The sequence below is a fragment of the Cryptomeria japonica genome, chromosome 4 (assembly GCF_030272615.1).
Source record: "Cryptomeria japonica chromosome 4, Sugi_1.0, whole genome shotgun sequence".
In the NCBI taxonomy this organism is placed as follows: Eukaryota; Viridiplantae; Streptophyta; class Pinopsida; order Cupressales; family Cupressaceae; genus Cryptomeria; species Cryptomeria japonica.
Genome location: NC_081408.1, coordinates 91853452 through 91880733, shown reverse-complemented (window position 1 = coordinate 91880733; position 27282 = coordinate 91853452). Strand labels below are relative to the sequence as shown.

At 34.5% G+C, this 27282-nt stretch overlaps 1 protein-coding gene across 1 annotated transcript; it reads left to right on the top strand.

Annotated features, from left to right (window-relative positions):
- Positions 1–2030: 2030 nt before the first annotated feature.
- LOC131032922 (disease resistance RPP13-like protein 4) lies at positions 2031–4336 on the top strand. Its single transcript, XM_057964025.1, has 2 exons — positions 2031–3583; positions 3628–4336. Exons 1-2 carry the CDS (start codon positions 2031–2033, stop codon positions 4334–4336), a joined length of 2262 nt encoding a protein of 753 aa, XP_057820008.1.
- The last annotated feature ends 22946 nt before the right edge of the window (positions 4337–27282 follow it).

Genomic DNA, 27282 nt, shown 5'->3' with positions numbered 1-27282 from the left:
AATTAGACAAAAAAAGTAGGACACACTATTGTGATATCACCCCAAAACAAAGTGAGAAATTTATTAACCCACTTAGATAGTTTATTTTGTAGTCCATTCAAATATCAACTTCACGTATTATCAAGTGATAATTTGAACTCAAAAAGAATACCCAGATTTTATTTAAATTCGTTATGATTGATTTATTTCTACTCTTTGTGTACAAAATTAGAGGTGAGACTAATTGAATATTATGATGAATCAACTATGAACTAAGTATGAAAAATAAAGGTTTATAATATCTAAATTATTAATTATTATTTAATTCTTATTTTAAATTTGATGAGAAAATAAGATTATCAAAATGAGAATTGGTATACATGTGACCTTAATGAATGGAAATACCCTATAAAAGTTGAAGTCTAGTGGAATTTTGAAATACCTATCCCATTGCATTAACAATAAGTATATAAATATTTTCTTATAAAGGACATCATTGATTGATGGAACATTGCAGAGGAAAGGAATTAAAGATATATTTGTATTCACCACAACAAGAGAATTAGCATACATTTGAAGATAATGTAATCATGTGAATGAATTTTTGTCCTAAAATCCTATCAATGCATAATTATATATTTTCCAAACTAAGATAAGATTGTCAAGATGTACTACCTCTAAATAATATAATTTTTTTAGTATTGCAATTCTCTAAATGATGGGGTCAATCCAAATTTCTAGAGCTTTGTCTATAATTCTATAGGAGTGTACAATGAAGTAATTAGGGGGCAACTAAGAATAGTATCCTTATTTTTATATATAGGCAAAATTTTAATTAAACCCTTGTTGATACTTGATCCTAACCTTATCTCTTTTGAACACTTTTAGATAAGGAAGGTAAGAATTAGCCTTAATTTGTGGTCACATTCTTCAGTAAAATTCAACAAATATCCAATTAAATCATATTAGCTCCTCCACTTTCTTTATGAGAAGTGTGCAAGAAAACAAGCTTTTCTAAAATGTTATAAAGAGAAACTTCAAGTTACATCTAGCTTTTTTTTTTACTTCTTCATAAAGCTTAATTTTTTAATGAGGGAAAGGAATCCTGTTAACATTCCATGAGAATAAATTGCAATTCATGGCCATCCAACATGAGTAATTTCATCCTCTAATGGAAAAATTTCAAAGCAATAGGTAATAAAATATATTGAACATCACTCTAGTGGTCTTGATCTTGATCTTTGGAATGAGCTATGGAGAGGGGAGAAGGAGCTTAAGCAAAAGAAATAAAGAGGAATACCAGAAAAAATGATAGTATACGCCAGCAAGAGAGTTTTGAGAATCTAAGAAAGTTAACAATAGGATTCATTCCTTTTCATAACCTCTCTTTAACTATTGGATATAATGGCATCCTTGTAAGAAGAGGGTGAAATAAACAGTGAATGATTTGGTAGAAAGAATGGGAGTAATGGAAGATGCAATCGTTCAAGATTGGATTAGTGGAGGAGTGACTTGCTAAGGGGACAGGGTTGAGGACTGATTTGTTAATGGGTAGAAGGAAATAGTGGAGAGGGAGGGATGGGTATCAAAGATAGTTTATTTAAAACACTTTTTCAGTGAAAAAAATTATTATGATGGATATGACCTAAATGAATTAGTGAACTCTAAAATAAAATGCTAGACTTCAAGAAATGAGTTGTCAAAAAGTTATTGATCAAACATACAATTATGAACTCATTGATTGGCCCATGTGATACCCATTTGAAGTTATTTGATCTAACTTCTTTAAAACTAATTGATGTGCAGATGTCATGCACTTATTTAATAACGTAGTACAACTGTTAAAAACCTGCCACAGAACATGTCGCATAATTTATGTAACCTTAATTCGAATTAAATGGAATAAACTTCACTGCTATATTTGACCAAAAGCCTTGTTTTCTTATAAATTGAAAGAGTTGTCAGCCTATTGCACTCACATTCAAGCAATTTTGAATTGCATTGCTATTCAATTCCATTCTCTCAATTCTCGACTTTGTAAAAAACTAAAGATGGCTGAAAGACTTGCTATTGATATTGCCAAAAATGTGGCTGGAAAGATTGCCGAGATTGTAGTGAGTGAAGCAACGCTCGTGCTCAACTTCAGAGATGACTTTGAATGGTTGCAGATGAAGCTCACAGATATATCTGGTTATCTACAATACGCAGATGAGCAAAGTACGCTCAATGCTTCTGCCAAACGATGGCTGGCGGAAGTGCGCGACATTGCTCTTGATGCAGAAGATATAATTGATGAGTGCGCTGTTGAGCCTTTGTATACAACGCCCATTCAGTCATGTGTGTGTTGTTTCAGTCAGACAAACTTCCGGCGTATAATGGGGAAGAGGATTAAAGATCTACAAGATAGGATGAGCTCTTCTATTCAAAAGGCACAGGAGATTAATCTTGTTCATCATGTATTGCAATCAAGTCAGCCTTCAACCAGTACTTCTGAAAGAGAGAGAAAAGGAGGAGCAGAGTTGAGAAGAGGGAGTAAGCCAGATTCACGAGCAGTGGGTGTGGAGCACAAGGTGAAGGAAATAGAGAGATTGTTAGAGGAGCCTGAAATTGGTGTTGTTGCCGTCGTGGGTATGGGCGGCCTGGGTAAGACATTCCTTCTGCAGCATGTCTATGGCGGAAATAAACATGAGTATGACCATTCTGCCTGGGTTTCTGTTTCACAGACTTGTTCTCTCAGAGCTTTGCAAGGTGACCTAGCCTTCCAAATTGATTTAAAAATAGAGGCTAGTATAAGTGAGGTGGTAGTTTCTGACTTGATACATGATAAACTACATGGAAAAAAGTGTTTGATTGTTCTGGATGACGTGTGGAAGAGTAGTGTACAAGGTGACATGATACAAAGGCTTGGTCTTCCCACTGCCAGAAATAAGCAGTGTAAAATTGTGGTTTCCACAAGAGATAAAGATGTTGCTGCCAAAATGAGGGCCCGCATCTATGAGATGCAACACTTATCGGAGGAAGACAGCTGGAACCTGTTTTGCCTGTTTGCCTTCCCGGATTGTGAGGGAAATAGGCCGCCTAAGCAGCTGGAGAGATTGGCTCATCAAATCGTAGAAAAATGCGGGACGTTGCCCCTGGCTGTTAAGACGGTCGGAGCATCCATGGCAAGCTGTTCGGACTGGCAGTCAAAACTGAGGCAATTAATGGATGTAGGAAGGGCAGATAACTTCACGACGCAAATCCTCAAGCTGAGTTACGACTCTATTCCTTCCTATCTAAAATCTTGTTTTGCTTATTTGTCTTTCTTTCCAGAGGATACGAAGATATTTTATTCTATAGAAAAAAGTGATGAAGGATATATACACCAGGAATATTTGATATATTTGTTGATAGCGGAAGGTTTTATTCCACAAGAAAAGGATAGAGAACAATATGATATTGGGCTGAATTACTTACAACAACTTCAAAATCTCTGTCTATTGGAAGTCCAGAGATTTTTTGCTTGTTACACTATTCATGACTTGTTTCTTGATTTGGTTACTAATATAAGTAGAGAAATCAAGTGTGAATTTGCTCTTCCATTGAAAGAAACAAGCTGCCGCAGGTTAGTATTGTCTAAAAAAGGTATAACTACTAAAGCAATTTCAGAAAGCTCTCTTCATTGTCAACGATTCGCACCATCTCATTCTCTCAGAATCCAGAAATTACAAGTGTTCCAGAACACTTGTTTGATCGTCTTAGAGTACTTCGTGTTCTTGACTTTAGCAGCACTTCCATCTCTACACTGCCAAAACGTGTAGGGAAATTGAAGCTTCTTAAGGTTCTCAATTTGTCTCAAACAAAGATTAGGGAGGTGCCATATTGTGTTAGAAGACTCAAGAGTCTTGAGTATCTTGATGTTTCTGGATGTAGTAACATACAATGTGTACCTGACTGGATAGGTGAGCTCAAATATCTTTCTCATCTCGATGTAAGTGCATGTTCAGAAGAACTTGAGTACATGCCCAAGGGAGTATCAAAACTCCTGAGTCTGAGGACACTAAGATCGCGTGCCTTCCCTCTCTCTGTTCAAGACAATGAGTTCTTAAATGTTCAAGATGTGGGCAACTTGATCAACCTTCAGGAAATATCTTTTAGTTTAAAAGATGAAGCTGCGTTGAGAAGCATAGAAGATGGTGTCCTTGAGCGTTTGGTGAAAATGAGATTTCTTCGTGTAGTAAATAATATTCCTGCAAGGGAGGATGATACAGAAGATTCGAATCTTCCAGCATTTCCAGAGAAAATGAATGTTATGAAAGATCTTCGAGGACTTTGGCTTATTCGTTCTCCGTTCCAAATTGGATATGTGGTATGGTAAATCTGACAGAACTTGCATTGGGTGAGTGCAGTGATTATCCGTCGCTCCAGAACATGCCCAACTTAGAAACTTTGGGTTTAGGTAGTGACTTGAGATGCAGAGAATTGCCAAAAAACTTTAGCGAGAGGGGGGGATTTCCTAAGCTGTCTAGGATGGCTATTTTTGAGTTCCCTCTTTTGGAGGAGTTACCGGCATTGGAGAAGGGAGCGATGCAACGTCTTGAAGCAATAGGGTTATATAATTGTCCGCGGATAAAGAAAGTTCCAGAAGGAATTGTTGTAGTCCGTGGATTGGTGATTTCCCTCTTTTGGGAACGTTACCGGCATTGGAGGAGGGACCGCTGCAACGTCTTGAATGTCTAGGCATAACTAGATGTCCCGAGGTGAAAGAAAGTTTAGGAGTGGTTGAGGAGACTATGGCATAAGTTCTATAAGATCTATGTTTCGATTATTTTTTATTTTATTTTTAAATTGTGACTAGAAGTGTTTTATTGAGTATAATTTATCAATGTTGGTATGCATGTTTTTGTTAAGTAAATAGAATAGAGTGTTTTTATTTTAAATGATTATTCAATAATAGTTGTATATATTAATTAATAATGTATTTTATTTAATTGGTAAAGTAAGTTTCTTCAATTATAAATTGTTGTTTACACCAATAAATATTTATTATCTATGATGCATATGTGATTGGCAAGTGTGGGAAAAAATAATATTTTTAAAATAATTTATAGTTTTTTAAAATTATTTTAACTTAAGTTTTTATTAAATTTTAAATAAATTTGAAGTATTTTGTAAATAATATTTTTATAGATATCTTAAATATGTTTATTTTAAAATGTTAAAGATTATTTTTAATAAATAAGTGTTTTCTTTATCATTTATAAAATATAATTGCATATATTCAACAAAGAAGGTGGGTTCATATAAAATCATACCTTTAGAGTCTAAATAGAGCTAACATCTAGATCATAAAATATAAAAAAGTAATCTACAAAGAAGCAACAATAACACTAGAAGGGAAGCCTAACCTAATCACTTGATTTATGTCAGACATCATTAAGGTCCAAGGTGTCCACAAAAGGGTCCCCATCCTCCTCATCTTTATCTTTATCTATTTTTTCATGAGTGAGTGAAATTGCAAGAACTAATCAAGGTAACATTTGGTAATTAATCTAGCTAGAGTCAACCCAAAAGTTCCCCTCAAGGGAGGCAAAGAGGTGGAGCACCAATAAGAAGGTTGCGACCTTTGAGGTGTTGTCTATAATATCCTTTGGTAAGTAGAGAAGGATCCTAGGAGTGAGTAGCATGGTTTCCATGAGTGAGAAGGCTCCATACACACTAATTCTCACAAGAAGGTGATAAGCCTTAGAAGGAGGAGGGATAAGGGTTACTTTAGCCACGATGGTACCCATAGGCAATCCACTTTTAGTGAAACCTTATTAGCTTGCACTTGAAATTGTAAAAAACATAGTATCAAAGAAACTATTTCTCTAGAAGAAAGTGAAAAATATTGATCAACAATGAAATCAGCAAAAAAGGTAGAAATTATGATATATTTTCATATACTACAGGGAATCTCCACATTTAAATTTTCTAGGTGGTTAAATTTGTATGGGATATGAGGCCAAACTTCCTAAAATGTTATATGATATGAGAAAGGCTCTAATTGAAAGGGATTTAAAAATTCATAAACCTACATTCCAATATTTTTGAGACCTCATACAAAACATGAAGAGATGCTTGAAAATATTTGACTACCCACAAAAAGGGGGAATCTCGATTTCCTGAATGAGAAAGTCTAGAACCCATAGTAAGGCCTTAAAAAATAATACACTACACAAAGTGTACCTATTTTAATTCTAGAATAGCTAATCATTTGGTGTGGAAATGGCATTCCCAACCAAAAATCAAGGAGGACAAATGTAATATCTATTTAAAATCTTGCATGGTGAGAAAATGGGACAATGCCAATGTTGATCAAGTTAGGGCTAATAATTGTAAAAGATGTAGTTTGGAATCCAGTTCCTATATTTTCAACGTGGCTTTAAGAATGGATTCTAATTTTGTGAACCAAATTGAATAGAATTTCCTCCATGATTGTACTAAAAATTTCAAAATCCTAGTTAGAAAGATGAAACTTAACCTTGGATCTAGGAAATGAAATGAGAATCATATAATTTCAAGACAACATATATTATAAACATTGAATTCCTTTCTTGTGAAATCTCAAAGCCTAGACCCGACATAATAAATTCAAAGGGTGATCTTGATAGACTTGAAAAGCACCGAGAGAGGGGGGGTTGAATCAGTGACACCAAATAAAACACTACTCCAAACACTAACTGGTAGATAAACTTAACCAAGCATTTAAAAAAAATACATGCTATCCAAAATGATAAAACAATTCCACAAAAAGTAAAGCATCCACCATAACACAAGTGTTTTATACGTGGAAAACCCAAATAGGTAAAAACCACAGTGAGATGGAACTCACAAGTTAACTATCTGCAGTAATAGATAACTGTCTGGTTAAGGTCTACAAAATGCTCTGGTAGGAGCAAATCTTTTTAGAGATCCCAAGCTTGATTAGAAGCTTATACCCTATTAAGAGTACTAACCTATTAGGAGTAACCTAGCTGGAGGATTTGAGAATCCAAACTAATGGATCACCTTGTTAGAGCATTTGTACATTGAAGCTTGCTAGAGCTTACTTGGTTAGGGGATTTGATTCTTTTGTAATGTTTAGAAAACAACAAGAATGGATTGATCTATTTTGAGTAGCACAATATTTTCTTGATCAGATCCTTCTAAGTACATTCAACACTCCTCTTCATCTTAACACTTATCACTCTTCAACAAAATCTTTCACTCTTGAAGCATATCAGTATTCGCATACCACCATTCTCTATCAGTTTCAAATGATTCACTAAGATATCTTCAAATAGACATTCAAATATTATTTCACCCTAAGGAAATCAAAACATAATTTCCTAGGTGTAGTGTATCTAGACAAGTAATCAAAACTCATCACAAAAATGACCGTCAAGAAGTCAATGCTAGTAACTTATTAGAAAATTAGATACTGGTTAGAACAGTTAATACCGGTTGGAACAAAACATGTGATCCGTTGTCCTGGAATCTTCCGCTTGATCTGCATCTTCATTTTTATGCCAACTTAGTGTAGCCACAGGTTATCTCTTAAGCACATACCAGTTGACACAAAGTATCGGTTAGAGATAAGCCTTAAACATACCGATTGACAGTTTAAACTAATTGAAGTTACACCAGTAGTCAATGCAATCATATGTGTGTGTGAGAGTGTTTCATCAATGACAACAAGTGATGAATACATTACAATCATCATCAAGCCAACAATCTCCCCCTTTGGCATTGATGGAAACACTTAGGAAACTTTAGAGTAATACAATACTGCTAAGTGTGCATACACAACAAATTTACACATGTTCTCATACTCCCCTTTAATGAAATTAATGTATGCATAAATACAAAAATTTTAAAAACACACATTCATATTACTACTCCCCCTTTGACAACAATGCCAAAATGATAAAGTAAAATATATACATATCTATAGAAAATATATATCAAAGTCTTCAACATATATTAAAACTTTGAAAAAAGTTCATGCATTGGCTAATCTCATAAAAATATCATTGAAGTTTTGCTTCATTTGTGATAAAGCATTTTCCCATGATTCCACTACATTTGCAGTATACTCAAATGTAGACATCAACTGGGAATGAAATTCTTCCATTGAGTCTAGCGTGCAGGTTTCAGGAGTAGCAAGAATAGCTTCTAAATTGGAGTATGCTCTCTAATGAATGTCGACCTGTGAGGTGAGTAGTCTCTTGAGCTCTTTTAGAGATCGGAGTCTCTTAGCCTTCTCAATATCATTCCTGTCCAATCTGTCATGCAAATCATCTACAGACCGGTTAAAGGCATGAATGGAGTCCTGGAGTGGGACATATGCCTTGCATATTATTTCCATTTCTTACTCAATTTCAATTTGACTCTTAGAAATGTCAGAGTAAAAGAAAGAAACATTGGAGGTAGAGGCAAGAGACTTTCCTCCAGATTCAATAGCTTTTTTCAATAGACTTCCATTATGAGATAAAGCCATTTTGCCACTTGCAATGTTCTTTGCTGGTTTATCTCCATATTTCTTCTTGTGGCTCTTCTTAGCAGAAATTTGAGAAGCATCTTCAAGTGACTTGATTTGATCAGATGCATCTACAACTAACTGACCAAGTTTTCTAATGGGTGTAGGAAGATGTGCAACAACTATTTCCAGTAGTAAACCAAACAAAATTTCTACTGCATTCTGGATTGTCTCTACTTCAATAATTTAATCTTTCAGTCTCTTCTTATGCGCTCTAGATTGCATAACATTAGCAATCTTCATCATTTTTGCCATGCTCAAAGTGTTCATATCAATGGGTCCTGAAATACTTAAAGAGTCATCATCATCATCTTCAAGTAGTTTCTTCTTCGCCAGTTCAGGAGGTACACTTTTAATGATACCTCTCTCTATGTTCTACTCTGTTGTTTCTACAGGTAACTGAGTGACAAATTTCTCAGTAGACTCCTTTTGAGTGTCTTCAATGACTAGTGGATATTGGGGTTTCTCCGGTTGTTCTGTTGCCGGTTCATTGTCCACTTTCAGTTGAGTAGCCGGTTGACCAACTAATGTAACATATACTTCAATATTTGTAGGAGGCTCCATATCTGGTGCAGTGGTGTCTCCAGATAGGTCTACTGTGTTTTGAACATCTTCATCAACAAGAATAATGAAATCATCCTTCTTCTTGATTGGATAAACTATGTCGGGTTGAACAATCTCCTCTTCATCCATTTTTGATCGAGGAACATCATTTGTAGTATCATCCTTATTGCCAGAGTGGATGCATTCTTTCCTCTTTTTGATTACATAGGCTAGCTGATGTGTCTCGGACTCAATAACTGCCCTTTTTGCATTAAGAAGCTTCAATCTTCTCATTTAAAAATCAAAATATACTTTCTATTGCTCAACTAAAGCACTAATTCCATCCGATGATAAATTGGGAAAATATTGTACAAATATTTCATCAATAATCTTCTTTTCAATTGAATAGTGTCTTCCCATTTATCTAAAAGAGTATTATACAAAGAGATTGAAATATCTTTTTCCAAGTCATGTAGAAATCTATTGTAATGACCCAAATAAGTTATTACCCATTGAATGACTTGTTTCTGCTCATCTTCAATGAAAGAATCATAATATTCTTTGACATTGTCAAACCTATTTCTTCCCAGTGTCTTCATTTTTCTCTCAAAAACTGTGTCAGGTTTGTAGGTAGCAATATCTATAGTTGTAGTTGCCTTCGACACTACCTTTACCTTCTTAGGTGTTTTGCCAGTTGCTTTTTCCTTCTTTGGTTCTTCTTCAGAATCTGTACCCTCAGACTCTGGTTGCAAAATCAATTTCCGATTTCTCTTCTTTCGTGCACTCTCCTTCTTTACATATACTTTAGGTGTCGGTTCCTTTTTGGTTAGGACACTTTGAGTCACACTTGTGGTCTTTTTCACAGGAGACTTCTCATCAGACTTCTTTTTCTTTCCTTTCACCTTAGTTGCAAGTATAGTACCATTTTCTGTTGGTACAACTTGGACTGCCACAATGTCCAATTTTGGCTTCTGTTTATCTTTAGGCAATGCTAACAGGGTATTAGCATAGCCAATCAGTAAATCATGATTAACCTCATAGCTCATATCTTCTATCTCTTCCTCTCTAGGCTCAATTGCTTGCATCAAGCAAAAGTCAGTGGTAACAGTGAAGACTATGTCTTTTGTAAAGTGTTTTACCACATCTTTAGGTAACCTCATTCTCATGCTCATCTTTTTTTGAAATTCATTAAAATACTTATTCAAGGTAGCTGAAAAAGTATTCTTCATAGCCTTAATGTTGTTCTTGATCTGTGTATTGACTAGTAAGTTTTTTTGACCGTTCAATATCCCCAATTCCCTGTAGGAAGTTCTGAAAATAGAAAACTAATCTAGCTAATAGCTGACCATATTTGAACTTTTGAGTGCTGTCCTTCTTAATGGATTCCAAATTTTGAAATAATTGACTTCTAATGGCTTCATAGATATCATAATTTGCATTATCAACAATCATTCTATGTGTTGTATGAATTGTTGCAGATGGAACATTGTTAAGTCTATTGGAGTAAAATACCCAGTAGCCTATCACCATTGCTGCTAGTTTCACTACAGGGTCTCTAATATTATTGATAGAAAAAGCATGCTTATAAGATGTAGAACTGGTTAATTTGAAGATAGTATCCTTTGAAATTCCTCTTAGCACAGGAATTTCACCGGTTGAGAAATAACCCGTTACAACCCTAATAGCTTCCTTGGTTATTGTATGAGTCCTTTCTAAATACATGTTCTCTCCGTGGACTCAAGTCAAAATGATTCTTATGTGTTCATCCTCAAAATATTCAAGAAAGAAGGCGGCATTATGAAAACCTTTTTAAAAAACCCTAGCATATTTTGTTTCAATTTTTCCGTTCTTATCACAGAGTGATTTCAACTGTGTATAGATGTGTAGAGTTCCTAAATCTTCTATATTGCAATGTATATAGCTGGACAAGTCACCTTTGACCACAACCCCACTCGGGACTTGCGACAATGCATTATAAGACATAATTTCATCTACCTTTAGAGCTTCCTCAGGCTCAACAGTGATCATCAACCTCTCTACAGACTTAGAAGTAGATGCCATTCTAGATAAGTAAGTTTCGAAGTGGTATACTCAAATAAATACCTTGTTTCTTGCGCGTTGCTCCGTTTCCTGGTTGAAATGCCCAAATGCACACCCGTTCACCGCTCTGCAACTTTTGATTCAACTTAAATTCTCTAATCACAAATCAATACACCAATCCACAATAAGACAATCTTGTCCGGCTCAAAAATTGCTTCAAATTTCTTTTCTTGAAAGAGTTAGGGTAAACATGATAAAGTAAAACTTGTTTTTATCCCTTTTTACCAGCTGTAATAATTGCTCACACTTTAGGTTACAAAACCTAATTTCATCACTTAAGTGAAATACCAGTTGATAACACATCAACAAAAATTCACCAAAATTTTGTAATAATGATTTTAGACCTCAAGAACCTTAGTTATTGAAATCTGTAGAAACTAAAGGTTCGTTTGATATTGTAGAATTTTGTAAATCCTCTCGAATTCAAATTACACTAGCAGAATACCTTAAATTAAATCCCAAAGAACTTGATAGATTGGTTAAGTTTGTGAAAGGAAATAATGCATATGTGTAAGCCGACATGGTACAACAATCAATTAATACTACATTGTCTTCCCAAGGTGACCTGTCAACTCATCCTGCTACCCATGAAGTTTTCCCTAAAATAATTTCCCATCAAGTTGATGATACGTTGTTTGTTCTTGAATCAAAACCTGAGCCTTTTTATATATCTTTGTTCATAAATGGTCACAAATTAAATAATTGTATTATAGACTCAAGTGCCTCAGATAACATCATGCCATCTACAGTAGCCAAGGCCTTGGGATTATCCTTAACAAAAACCTTTGGTAGTTGTTACTTAATGTACTCCAAACAAATACCCCTATTAGGATAGATAAAAGATTCTCAAGCAATCCTTGCTGCTCATCCAGATAAAAGAATTAAGTTAACCATTTTGATAGCTGATATTCGTGTGAGTTACGACATGTTGTTAAGTCATACATTTTGTAGAGACCTAGGGGTGAGATTAAGATGGATTGGTCTCAGGCCACCATTCCCATAAGGAAACAATGAGTCATTTAGCAACCTGAGCCCAAATCCAAGTTCACTATTTTCCCTTTTGATGATCCAAGGGCACAAATATTATATCATGAATGTCAATTTGGGAATTATATGATCTTATCTCATAATGAATTTATAGGAAATATATCACACCCTGAGACAATGGAGGATTTATTGTTGATGGAATTTGATGGAAGTTGTGTAGCATCGGCTTCTGGATCCGGGGTAGTTCTTATTCCCCCCTCTGATAGGCATATTCCTTTCTCTTTCAAGTTGGAATTCAAGAACACAAATAATACTGAGGAGTATGAGGCCCTGCAGTTGGGATTAGCTGAAGCAAAGAAATTAGGAGTGAAGTTTTTCTAAGTAAAGGGAGATGCAGAGCTAATTGTGAAACAAGTTAGAGGGTTGTTCAATATAAAGAATGAGAGGTTGAGGCACTATCGAAATAGAGTCTGGGATGAAATTGAGGGTTTTGATGCATTTTCTATTGGGGCTATTCCCCGAGAACAAAATTGTAAAACTGATTCTTTGGCAGTATGAGCTTCCCTATTTATTCCCCATCCCAAGGTTACAAATGATACCTATCCAGTGGAATTGATATACCGACCTAGTATACCTGTTAATTCAAAAATTTTGTAGGTTTTTGAGAATGATAAGCAAATCATTTTTTTTTGGAATTGCACAGAAATATTTACTGCCACTTTCGTTGAAGGGTCAAACATTGAATGCAAGGAGTTTACACCGAAACAGGGTCAAAAAGTGAATGATAGAGTAATACAACTAAAGGGAAATAAGATTCCTAAAGGGTTGGTCTCTTTAGAACGTCTTTTTGATCGTCATGATGCCTTTAAGAAGAAAAAAGATGAACTAATTCTTACAGTACAAGATGCTAGTGGTTATGAAAGAGTTAATATTGGAACTAAGGAGAATCCTAAGTTTGTTAATCTAGGAAAGTGTTGCACACCTAGAGAGAAGGAAAGGTTCATAAGTATCCTGTTGGAATACAAAGACATCTTTGCCTAGTGCTATGATGAGCTAAAGAACTTTAGGGAAGGAAAATTTCAACACCATATTCTCTTGAAGCTCAGAACAAGCCCATTTTGGCAGAAACTTATAAATTTTAAACCCAAAGTTGTTGAAGCTATATTTCAAGAGGTTGACAAAATGTTGAAAGCTAGAATCATATATCCTATTCATCAATCCACTTGTATAGCCAACATTGTCCCAGTTCGTAAGAAAAAAAAAGAGATAAGAATTTGTGTGGACTTTAGGAATTTGAATCAGGCTAGCCTTAAAGATAATTATCCATTACTTGCTATGGTTCATATTTTGTAGACAGTCTCGGGTTTAGAAATGATGTATATGCTATGATTTTTCTGGCTATAACCAAATTAGTGTTTCAGAAAGCGACCAACATAAAACAACTTTAATCACACACTGGGGAATCTTTTCATATAACGGGATGCCATTTGATTTGATAAACACTAGGGCAAGCTTCCAGAGGGCTATGGACTTGTCTTCTGGTCATCTAAAAGATAAGATAGTTGTTATGTACCTTGATGATTTAACTGTCTTCTTGAAGAGCAGAAAGCATCACCTAAGAGACTTAAGGCAAGTATTGCAAAGATGTCGAGAACATGGAGTGTCATTGAATCCGAAGAAGTTTGTGTTTGGGGTCACAAAGGAAAAATTACTTGGTCACATTGTCTCTAAAGAGGGAGTTAAAGTGGATCCTAAAAGGGTAAAGGAAATTCAACAGTTAAGTTTACCATCGAATAGAAATGCAGTCAGGTCCTTCTTTGGGTAGGTGAATTTTTGAGAAGATTTGTTCTGGATTTTGCAGAGACCACAAGATGTACATTGTGAACCCAATGAGTGAAAAGTAGGTATTCAAGTGCAATGAAGAGGGGAAGAAAGCATTTGAAGCGATAAAATAAGCTATAGCTCAAGCACCTATTCTTGTTAATCTAGATTTTAAGAAAGATTTTATTATCTATTGTTATGCCTCAGAACATACCATGTCAGGGATTTTGTTACAAAATAATGAAGAAAATGAAGAAGTTGCAATATCCTTCATGAGTGTTCCTCTCAAGATACATAAAATAAAATATTCATTGATGGAGAAACAAGCATTTGTTGTTGTGAAATATGTAAAACAATTTAGGTACTATATTCTTCATTCTCATGTAATAGTTTATGTGCCACATTCTACTGTTAAGAGCATTTTAGCACAACAAGATATAGGAAGGAACAATAGAGCCTCATGGGTGTCTAAGATATAGGATTTTAATCTAGACATTAAGCCAACAAAATTGGTGAAGGGACAAGGTTTGTGTAAGTTAATTGCAGAAAGAAAGAATGAAGTGAATGAGGAATTTCCCTTAGTCTTATTTGTTGGACTTCAAGACTCTTGGTTTATGGACGTTGCATATTACTTGACTTACAGAGACTGTCTAGTGCATCTCTCTCCAAGACTCTCCAAGAGAAAAAAGGAATCTAAGATTAAAGAATACTAAATATGTCATTTTTGATGATGTGTTGTACAAAAAGGGGTTGGATGAAACTTTCTTACACTATGTTGATAAGTTGCTTCAAGAGTCACTGTTGAAAACCTTTCATGATGAAGCTTGTGGTGATAATTTTTCATCTATAGTAACTGCCTATAAAATATTGAGAAATTGTTATTATTGGCCAGGTATGTTTAAGGATGCATATGCTTTGGTAGCTAAGTGTGAAAGTATAAGTTATTCACAAGAAAGCCACAACTTGCAACATTGCCTCTCAGAACGGTAGTTAATGATGAATCATTTAAACAGTGGGGTTTAGATTTTATAGGTCCATTGTCACCTACTTCAAGTGTCAAACATACGCACATACTAATGACCACAAATTACTTCACCAAATGGGTCGAAGCTATTCCGGTGTGGAAGACAACTTCTGAGGTTGTCATTTTCTTAAAGAAAATATTTTGGTTCATTTTGGGGTTCCTTAGAAGATTGTGGCCGATAATGTAACCAAATTGTCTTCTACTGAGATTTCATTATTTTGTTATGATCATGGTATATCTCTCACTCACTCTTTAGATTATTACCCTAAGGGTAACAACTAGGAAAAGTCAAGTAATAAAAATGTGATAAAAATATTATGACGAAGCTTGTGAGTGAAAACTTCGAAGACTGGCCCAAAAGATATTATGAGGCTCTCTAGGAAGATCACACATCTCCAAAAAGAGCCATAGGGATTTCACCTTTGGAACTAGTGTATGGCATGGGGGCTCAAGTGTCACTTCCCTTAGAACTGGCATCTTCAAAGTTAAAAATAGTTATTGAAGATGCATATTTTCAAGATTCTCTAGAGAAGAGGATTATGCATTTAATGAGGATTGAAGAAGAAAGAGATAAATTGGTTGATCGGATTATAGAATATCAAATGTGGGTCAAGAAAATATTTGACAGGAGAGCCAGACCATGGAAATTTATGCAGGATGATCGGGTTCTACTTTTGGACAGAAGAGGAGAGCCAAGAGGAGCACATGCGAAGTTTGAGTCATCATCGAAAGGACCATTTTTAATTCAGGAGTTAAAAGGCCCTACTTCTTTCAAGCTAGCATACTAGGATGGTTCTATTATTCCTCTGACCTATAATGGGTGGGATTTGAAATTATATCAATTGTAACTAGGAGTCACTTGCAAGTCTTGTACATAAGTTTTTATGTGTTTGGTTCATTGTTTCGGTTTTGTTTTGTTTTTGTTTTGGTCCTTTTGGTTCAAGGCTTCTTTGTGAAACCAAAGATCCTGGCGTTCATGTCTTGGTCCCTTGTCATCCCAGTCCCCAGTCAGAGCCAATGTTAGTCCTCCCTTCTTTTCTTCAACTTTCATTTCAAAGGTTGCCCTTTAATTTTTATTTTACCTTTTGGGTTTTGTATTTCCTCCCTTTGAACTCCAGTCATTGAGCCTTCCCTTAGTTCAAAATTCAGGTTCAAAGTACATTTTAAGGATCATTGTTTTTGCAACTTCATTTCACGGTAAAGGTGAGCATTTTGTTGTAATTTATATTGATTTTGAACATTTGAACCTTTCGGTTCAAGTTTTAAGGTTCAAAGTTGATTATGTGTCAATTATGTCTTTGCTTGTTCATTGTCCTTTTATTGTTATGTCATGAAGACTATTTTATATTCTGTTCTATGTTATTTCTCAATATGGAACTTGAACCTTTGAACCTTTTGGTTCTTGGTTCATGGTTCAAAGTTCAAAATTCATAGTCCAAGGTTTCATTTAGAAATGGTGTGTGTAGCATGGAGGAAAAATGGCAACAGTTGAGGGGAATATTCTAGGTAGTTCGGAATGTTAGTTTCTAATTATGGCAAATAATCATGGTAACTCATGCGACATGTGATGGAATAACCCCAAATTAAATACATGTCAATTATCCATCAAATCAACTGTCAATTCATACGAGCTTACTTAATTAGTACAACTAGCTAGGATTTGAGTGTGATTGTGTCCATTTTTGTTGCAAAAGTTAGCAATCTTTCTAGTACCTTCTTAGCACTCATGAAAGTGAGGGAAGCTGAAGCTATTGCATCTGCATTAAGAAGGTTTTAAAGAATTTGCTGTCGGGATCAAGTTAGTTTCAATTGTTCCTTTTTCTACTATATTTACTTGTTCAAAAGCTAGTTTTTGTTTGTTCCCTTTGTTGTGTAGAAGAATTCAGTTCATTCCTGAAATTATTTGATAAATATGAGAGGGGCCATCAGATGGCCAACTCTGTCAAAATTGGGGTGCACTTCCTGTTTAGTTAGCTCACTTCCAGAGATGAGTGACACTTCATTAGCACAGGTAGAACTCTCTGATTTCCTTGAAAGAGTTAAGAATCCAGCCCAAAATTCCATGATGGAGAAAATTGTAAGGAGTGGTCTGGTTGAGGCTGCTGCATTTCCCATTGCCGCACCATGTCCAGAGGTAGTTTTAGAATCTATGAACCAATATGATGCAGAACACAGGTGTATTACGGCCATTAATGGTGAGGTGCTATTAAAGATTGACATGGAAACAATAATGGCAGCCATGGGAATTCCTCACAAAGAACTATATGAAGATTAGACCATTGGTACTTAATACTCCTTCTTTTCTGAGAGGAAGAGCACTTACAAAAGCATAATTGCTAGGAACTGGTTATTGCAAATTAAAAAAGGAGGCTCCAGGTTACCAAGGCCACTCACCAGAGAGAATTTCATAATAGAAGTATGGGATATTGTTCTCGTGTTGAACAAATTGAAGGGAAATGTACATGCCTTTTATTGGGAAGACTGGATATAATTATATATTCAATTCATGTTGAATGGAAGTGCATACCTAGATTGGGGACAAGTTGTTGTAGAGAGATTGCATTAGAGTTTAAACAAATTTGCAGGGATGAGTGGTTTCTATATGTCCTCGTACTTGTTTTATATGCTTTCTTGCACTCGAGATTGGAATGGATTACACCATGAACCTTGGATTGATGGAAGAAGGGTATATGAATATTATCCTTACCTGTAGCAACAAAGCTATGCTAGAAACTTCATGAGGTGGAATGACATTTTTGCAGGAAGATTGGTTCATGAGTTGCAGGGTAATACAAACAGGAGATTGTCAATAGAAGCAATGGAACTCATAGGAATCTATGGTAGTTTCTTCATCCAATTCCCTCAGTTCACCTATATTAGAGTTGGCGGCTTTCAGGTTACCTAGGTATGCTCTGGATAGCTATATTTTGATTGAAGTCAGTCGACAAATAGCTTATATTGATAAGAGAAGTGGAGGAAAGTTTGGAGTTGTCTTTCTAGTAGAGTAAGGATACTATAGTTGTAGATCCATTTTAGATGCCTTGAACCTTGAACTTGAATTCAAGAATTTCAATCTATAGTTATATGTTGCTACACAAATTTGACATTCGAAGGTTTTCCATAGAGAACTTAAATGTTGATGATGATTTTTGTCATGAACGTGATCTAGAAGATTACTGGAAGAACTGTGATGATGAATTTAAATTCAGAAGAAAATTGTGGTCGAGGTTTACAGTTCAGCAAATTGTGACAATGCGTCTGTCCATGAATACCTCCGATGTTCAAGAGGACGAAGGCAAGGAAGTTGTTGATCCTGATTTCAACGAGAAGATACATGAGAAACCTATTCCAGAATTTGATTGGGATAGAAAAGGGGATGACAACATTCAGGCTAGAACTATCAATGTGATTAGACAGACTGAAAGATGGATGAAAGACTGCCATTTTGGACAACAACCCATATTTGCACCTAAGAGTAGAAAAGTTGGTCGACCTCGTGTAACTTCTCAAGTATCTCTTTCTCCTTTTGACATTGTTATTGATATTATAGGTAATGGGAAACATAGGACCAAGAAAACCAAAATTGCAAATTTAGGAGAATCTTCTTTGGGTTCCTTCCCTGCTTGTGTCACCAGATCTTATAGTAAGAAAAGCAGCTAGAAACTCCTTACAAGTCCACTTGTAGTAGATTTGGATTCCGAGGAAGAAACTCAAGGGATAATGGATACTTAGATGTAGGACAAGCTCATTACCGGTCCTGCTGATAAGGGAAAGGAAATCCAAGAAGCTGAGGATTCTGTTAACACCATGGTCGTTGTGATCACTAACCAGCAATCACCCCCACCCAGGGAAACATCTGTTGTTCCCAAATGGTTAAGTGCTTCACTTACCAAGAAAATAAATGTAATTCCAATCTCAATTCCAATGGAGGACATGGTTAACAAGTGTCTGGGAAGAACATCAAAGTCCAAGAGACTTGAAACTGAAGTGATTATAGACACGGATGACCAAACAGAGCATTGGATTGCAGAAGTAGCTAGACCCCTAATAGATAAATATTCTGAGAATATCACTGAGAAGGACTTCGTTATTAAGAATATTGATTTTGGGGTAACCTCTCAAGCTGTGGATGCTAAGCACCTAGAGACTTCAACCAAGAGAATTCTCACTAGAACTTAGAAAGATGAAAAATATAAAAATGAAATGAAGCAGATCATAATGCAAATGGCCCAGTACATCAATGTTGGAGAGGATCCTGATCCACAATCACTTTCTCAAATTCTTTAATCATTTGATCCAAGGTCCCCAATGAAGTAAAGACTGCTTGATCAGGTTCAAAGAAGTCGGATGGTTGCAGACATCTTCAGTGAATGGTCAAAATCAATTTCCCAGCAAGGTACTAGCTACATTTTTTATCTGGTCAAGGAATTTGAAAATGTAGAGTCTATAGGAAAGGAGTTGGAAACATAAATAATTCCTTGGGAAGAAGAGAAAAGAAAATGGGTGGTTGTAACTAAGCAAATGAGGGATACACAGAGGTATGGAGTATTGAACTTCCTAGCAGAAAAGGCGTTACATGGTCATGACGACAATGTGCTTTTCGTATGCAAAGAAAATATTGAGTGGAGAAATCCAATTATTGAACAGAGACATGACGAATCCCTCAAGATTTTGAAGGAGTTAAAAGAACTAACTAATACTGTGCAGAAAGACATGAAGTGCATAGATATTCAACTCCTAAAAGAAGATAAGCAGATGCGTCACGACTCACCTGATATGATTAAAGCTTTCAATGATCGAGTACAACAAATCCAAGAAGCAAAATCCTTGACAATAGAGGATTTCTCAAAAATTGCACGAATTGAATCCATGTTAGTGGTTTCCTTTGATCATCTTGAGATGCATAAGGGAAAGGTTGTGCAGGTGAGCAGAAAGAAGGAAGTCTAGAAGCAGTGAATACTTCATATCGGTCTTCCACATTATTAGCTTATTCTCAACTTCTCCTCAACTCATTTGGAATGGCGAAATATTCAAAGCACCCCTTCGCCTCAAGATAAACAGGTGGAGGTCACATCATCTATAGGAGCTTGATCACACCACCGTTGCTCATGCCTTATGCCATTTTTCCTATTTAGTAGTTATTTTTCAATTTTAAGGATAAACTTCTTTAACTCCCATGAAGAGTTAATCTTTTTTACTTTGGTTTAATTGTAACAAACTATCATAGCCTGGCGTCTATATATACTTAGTTAAAAAGCCTTGTAAAAGGTCCGAGAATTTTTGGGTTAAGATAGAACAGAAAGCTTTTATGTTTTTGCAATACTATGTACTCTGAAAAGGAAGGATAATTTGATCTGTGATTGAAATTGCAGCATTTTTCATCTTATTAATATGTGTGATTATGAGTTGAAGTGTGAATCTCTGTGAGGATTTGACTCAATTACAGAATTTGTTATCTTGATAATATAGTGTATATATATGTATAAAAGGAAAAGTTTTGGAAATGTCTGTCTTGTCAATTAGAAGAATGCAAGTTTGTGAGCTTTAAGAAGAAATATGTGCTTGAAAATATTCAAGTGTTCATTTTGTGTTGACATGTTAATGCTTAATACCTTTAATACTTTCTGGTAAAAAGTGTGCATGAGAAGTGTCGTAATTTAAGCTTATTGAAAATTATTCTTGGGGAGTGTACTCGTATACAAAGGTTAACTGTTTAAGCACTTATCCAACTGTTGGTATGTTTTCATCTATTGTTTATGGGCATGCAGAAGTCAAAGAATTAGAGTGTGTAAAAGGCAAATCAGTTAACCAACACAATCTAAGATGATAAAGAAGATCGACATATCTTAGACACTGATAAGATCATCTCAATTTGATTTTCTCAGGAAGCCTTTCTCCTCCTTATTCTCTATTCTGCACAAATCTTTATCATTAAACTTAGATATGTGTCTTCTCAAATTCGCCAATCGATAATGAAAAGACCAAGCAATTAACTATGATATTTTTCCCAAATATGATGCCCTTCTTCTAAGCTCTGTGGATACTTATAGAGATAACACCCTTTACTTATTTGCAGTTTCTATGCCTTATTTTTGGGCATAGTATACAGAGAAAAACAATATACGCATGAATACCATTCTATCAAAATTGCTTTCTATTTACTTTAAAAAGTATTGCTTTCGTAGGAGTTTTTCTATAAGTTTTTCGAAAGAGTAGTTTCCTATCCTATCATTAATATCTAATGCTTTTCCACATGTTACTTTCTCTTTATTTTTAAAATTTAAAAGAATCTCAACTTTCAAAAAGTCCAAGAGATTTTTATAGTTTTAAGTTTTTATTTTTAAAATCTCTTTTTCTTAGACTTTACTTTTTCCTTCTATTTAAAGTATATACTTTTTCCTTCAAAAATTATTTTGTTATAAAATTCGATACTTTTTTATGAATTTTATTTTTAGTTTCTAGATAATATTTAAATAAAAGACTTTATAATTATATTAATAGATATATTTATTAATATAATTCTTATTATTTATTTATTTTTTAATTTTTAAATTTAAAGGAAAAATTAATAAACATATTAGTTTAAATATTGAAAATCATACATAATTAATTTATTTATTGAATAATAATTTTTAAAATAATAAGGATCGTGACACTTTATAGCTAGTTTTGTAAGTTTTTAATGAAGAAAAAGAATAACCTAATCAAGCGCATTAAATAGGATGGATATTATCTTTCCAAGAATGTGTAGATGTGTGTTTTAAGTAGTATATGTGTTGGCATGTGGTGACTAATCCTGCAAGTACTGTACACTCGTAATGAATAGCTGAATACATTACAAGTGTATAGTACTTGCATGATCAGTCGACACAAACCAATAGTCTCCCACTTAGAGATTGATCAAGCTCCATACCAAACAATCTCCCACTTGAAGACTGATCCTAGATGACACTGCAACATTTGCAGCTCCCAGTGGATAAAACACCTGAACTCGGCTTTTCCTTAATTCCATAATTTTTAGTCAAGAAGGCCAATAGAAATTGATGAGGAAATCAGCTTCTCCCATGTGACTGCCTTCATGAACATATCTGCAAGATTGTCATTTGTGTGAATCTTGTCAAACTGTAACTAGCCATCCTCCAAAATGGACCGTATGAAGTGGTACTTGAGCTGAATGTGTTTTATCTGCGAATGAAGAGTATAATTCTTTGCAAGATGAATGACACTTTAGCTACAAGTGTACAATGGGCTATCCTCTTACATCTTTCCCAATTCCTCTAGAAAAGGTTGTAACCAAATTATCTCCTTGCTATCTTTGGTAGCAACAACAAACTCAACTTCAATTGTTAAAACTGCAACAACCTTTTGTAATCTAGAAATCCAACTAATTGTATTTCCCCCTAAAGTAAAGACATACTTTGTAGTACTACTCCTTGCATCAATATCACTTGCCAGATCAGAGTCAACGTATCCTCATAGAGGAGAGTTTGATTCTCTAAAATATAATGCCTTGGTAGTAGTACCTCTCAAAAACCTGAGAATCCATTTGACAACATTCTAATGTTCCATTCCTAGATTGCTCATATACCTGCTCACAACTCCCACTACATGTGCAATATCTGGTTGTGTGCATACCATTGCATACACATGAGCTTAAAAAGTGAATAGAAGCACATGATTATCTCATTAAAATTGACAAGGAAAACAATAGCTAGCATAAGTCGAATAAAAAAATAAGAACTTGATGAATTCTATCAAATTAATTATAATATTTAAAATATGTTAAATCTAGAACTTGAATGAATCATGTAATAGGAAAGTGATCACATAAACATGGTTTGTGAATAATAATTGTACTTGTAGAAGCATGTAAAATATATAAAATGTACCCTAATGCATTATCAAGTAGAAGGTTATATTAGATGAATTCCCTATTCAAAAACCCTCTTGATGGGTGTTCAAGGCCAGTCTTAAGATACCAATTAAGTGCAGACCTACATAGGTCATAGTTTATTAAGATCTATTTATGTAAACCTCATACATAAATCATCAAAGAAAGTATTATCAAACCCATTTAAGGCAAATTTTAATAGCCATAATTAAAATCACTATCCTATGTCTCATTTAGGGTTTAATTATTTTTTATTGGCCCTAATTGTCAATTTAAAAACTCATCGTGTACAACCAGCATAATTTGACCTAAACTTATCTTTTGTTTAAAAAAAATTAAAAAAATTCTATGTATATTGATGACATATAATTTATTTTTCAGAAAACATAAAAACAAAAAAGTTATTAAATAAACAAGATAAATTGATATTTCAAGTTTATGGACCAAATTTAGTACAAATTAATTGAAAAATAGGACAAATATTTACAAAAAATAAATATTTGGAATCTACACAATGTAATCTAATTTTTTTTTTAATTTTGTTGAAAAATTCTACGATAATGGCATCAAACATATGCTAGAAGTCATTATTTCACTATGTCATTGATACAACCTTACACTTGCAAGTCCAAGGCTAAGGGTTGGTCATTCCATGCCTTTCCCAAACCAAAACCCAATACTCATGGCGGGCTCTATTTTAGAAATTTAAGAAATGGGTCCCCATTTTAATAAACGGGGCCTCGTTATGTCTTTGACTTAAGTAATGGGTCCTCGTTATGTTTCTATATGGGGCCTCGTTATAGTCTGTACTTATTTCCTCAGACCCCATAAGTATATCGGGGCCTCATTTATAAGATAAAAGGGCCCCATTCTTAGTGGTAGTCTTTTCAATGCATGCACTTCCCCCTAAGTTGGAGTTAACTTTGTGCACTTGCCTGGGGTAAGCTCAAAATGTTGGTTTATCAATCTCTCTAGATCCTCCTTATTTTCTTAGGGATTATCTTTTAAACATCAACACTTTTGTAGGGAAGATGATGTTATGCATTTTATTCATGACCTATCTCCTCATATAACATTAAATAAAGATAAAGCCTTAGATGATAAGGATCTTCCTTTCTCATGTATCAAAGAGGATATGAATGATGATAGAAAGGAGAAATTCCCTACAAAGGATATTCCTTCTTCATCTAATCATCCCTTTGATTCCTCCATATGTCCTTACAATACAAATTTTAAACAAATTCATGATAATAGTCCTTCTTCTTCAAAACAAGGTTATAATGGACAAAGACTTGTAAAATGTGAACAAGGAATCAAATTCCCTATAAACCCTACTTCGCAAGTTAGTAGAGAACACTAGAATATCCTCACCATTCATCTATGGATGATCTTCTTTGAGATTGAAAACTGAAGGAATATTTTGCAAAATATAAACTCTATTGACAATATAAAGGTGCTTCTTCCTCAAGTATTCCTTTTTGTTCACATCGTCAACTCATTACGTATCATCAATTTTTTCATTAAATATCTTATACAAGTTGTTGCATGCTTAAAACTAGACAAAACGAAGTCTAACATGAGATTCTTAACCCCTAACACTAGACAATATCATACACAATAGGATGAGTGGAACTAGAAAACCATAGCTAGACTATTTTGACTCTCCTCCCCAACATGGATAACCTAGCAAAACATAACTAGACTTTGGCATCCTTGTCTTTCTCTCCTTTATTCTCCCTATGAGCTCATAACTTTTCTATCTGTAGTTTGTGGTTTGATGCATGCTCTTTCTCTTTTTATGTGATTGCTTATGTTCTTGAGATAGCATTCCAAGAATTATATTAGTCACTAAGATATTTTGGTTTTTGAGGTCTCTTCAACTATTTTACTTGGAGCCTTTTTGTTTTGTGTATCTTAAATGTCTTTGTTTTGATTTTTTTTCTTTATCTTGTTTTGTGTGTCCTTTCATAACATTGTATGAGAAAAGATCCTAAGATTGGGGGCTTGGTTCCTTGTAATTAGAGACCTTGTGGTTTCACTCCTATTTTCTTCTCTCTTTCATATTTCTATATTGCTGAAAATATTTGCATAAGCTCATGCTCCCGTTAAAGTGGTGGCTAAATATAGGGTCATAAATTGTAACCGGTCCAATTTATACCTCATGTTTCTGCTCCCACTTTAGTGCTTCCTATCCCTATACACTCTCTAGGACTGATTTGGTCTTATTTTCCAACTTTGATGTCAAGTAAACCTTTTTGTGGGTCCTATTGTGGGATACCCTCCCCTGTAACACCTTATTAAGGTCCTATTTGTAGAGGTATCAAGGTGTGGGGAACTCTAGTTTGGACTAGGGCACCCCAAAATGCCATGGTCCTTCTCAAAGGGGCCCCAATTTGAAATGGGGTAGGGTCTATATCTCCCTGATAGAATTTGATTCCTAAAGCTACACATGACCCTTGGAGATCATCCTAATTGATAATTTACCAAGAGAAACCTATATAAAGACATCCTATCAATTCATTTTAGAGATAGAAGAATAAATTATCCATCATTTGTGCATCTATGAAGCATTCATCATTAATCATTTTTAGAGATTCAAGACTGCATATTCATCATCAAGCATTGTGGAGCAAAGTTATGTCAATATTCATGCAAGAATAGTGTGTGATTAGGGTTTTTCATGTTCAAGTGTTTGTCATGCTATTACATACAACATTTTGTGATTACATTCAAAGATCATTGCATCATCAACAACAATGCAAATCTATGGTATATTCCCTTAACATTTATTTTAGTATTTGCAATATTTAATTCAAGGTTAATTCCTAAACTAGAGTTTGACTTACGTAAACCCCTATTACAAACAATATTCTCTCTTTTCTATGTGTAGGAATAGGTGCAAATATGTAATTGGGAATTTTGGCAAAATTCAAAGTGATGAATAGGTTTAGCTTTGGATAGAGAATTTTTTGGAGGACCAAGGTGAATTGATACTACCTTGTCTCAAAAAATTAGGTCAAACTTTTGGGAACAAATGGAAAAAAAAATCTACTTTTTCCCAAATCCTACTTGGTGTCTCTGTGGGGTTTCTATAGCTTATTGTTCCTGTCAAATTACTTCAGTAATCCCTCATTTTGCCCTAATTTCACAATCAATCCAATTCAACTTGGAAAGATGGATTCAAACCCTAACTAGTGAATCAAATAAAAAAATTTAGCTCTTTCCTTAGCTGGATTGAGGCTAGATCTATTAGGTTCATCCCTCTTTTCCCTTGTTTTGTTCAATGTGGGATTGTTTGTGGTTTTATAATGGAAACCCTAATTCCAAATTTACACCATTAAAATTAATTAAGAGAAATGTTAGTAAAATGGATGTTCACGAGTGTTAGGGCAATTTTAGGTGTCTCCATTTAGTCCCTCTTTTAGACCATATGATTTTGAGAATTGTTTTAGAAAAAAAAAAAGTGAAGATGATGTACACGCATGCCAAGGAATGGAGGTAGCATGCACCCTCAAGATATTGTTTATGTATTAAAATAATTAATGATCTCTCAAAAGAAGAATAATATTGCTAGATTAACAAAGAAATATGATAAAAATTAAATATTGTTAGTTGATGGTAGACAAGGGTTGGTCAATAATATATTTTTACTGCAACAATTGATTACTTAGTCTTGAGCTTTTGTTTGTCTTATCACTAGTGTAAAATAATATCATTACTAAGCCTTATTATGTGGTGAATGGATGTAGTGCACCAAGGTATGGAAATACCAAGGTGACGACTATCCCTTTGCATTAACAAACATGTTGCAGACAAGGAGTATCATGAGTCATCCTAGTGACAATACATCTATGTCAAAATATGTGAGGAAGTAATCCTAGAATATGTTTACCCTAATTCAAGAAAGCATTAGATAAGCTTTGACTTGTATTGGATATTTTAATTACGCCAAATAGAACCCTAGTCACATACAAGGATTTTGTTTTCCCAAGCAATGTTGCCAAAACAAACTGTAAACATAAATCGAAGATAAAAATAATGATTCATCCTCTCTCCTCTAATCACATGTTGATATCCTCTAGTAGCATAGGAAAAAAATATAAAGATAAATCACATAAAAGGTAAAACTCACTAGACCAAACAAGTCAACAACCATTTAGATATTGTTTCCTATGATATGTATTTCTTGCTAAGGTGGTTGTTTGATAAGATGTGTATTGTAGAAAATAGGTATCCTTTAGGACATGGTATCTAATAAGGTGCATGTTTTAGGAATGATGTGTCTCTAAAGAGACATTCGATAAGGATGTTAAAAATATAAGTAATTAACCAATTAGGATGTAGGCTAGATTGTGAATTTATCTATTGATGTGTCATTTGTTAAGCACAATATTTTGT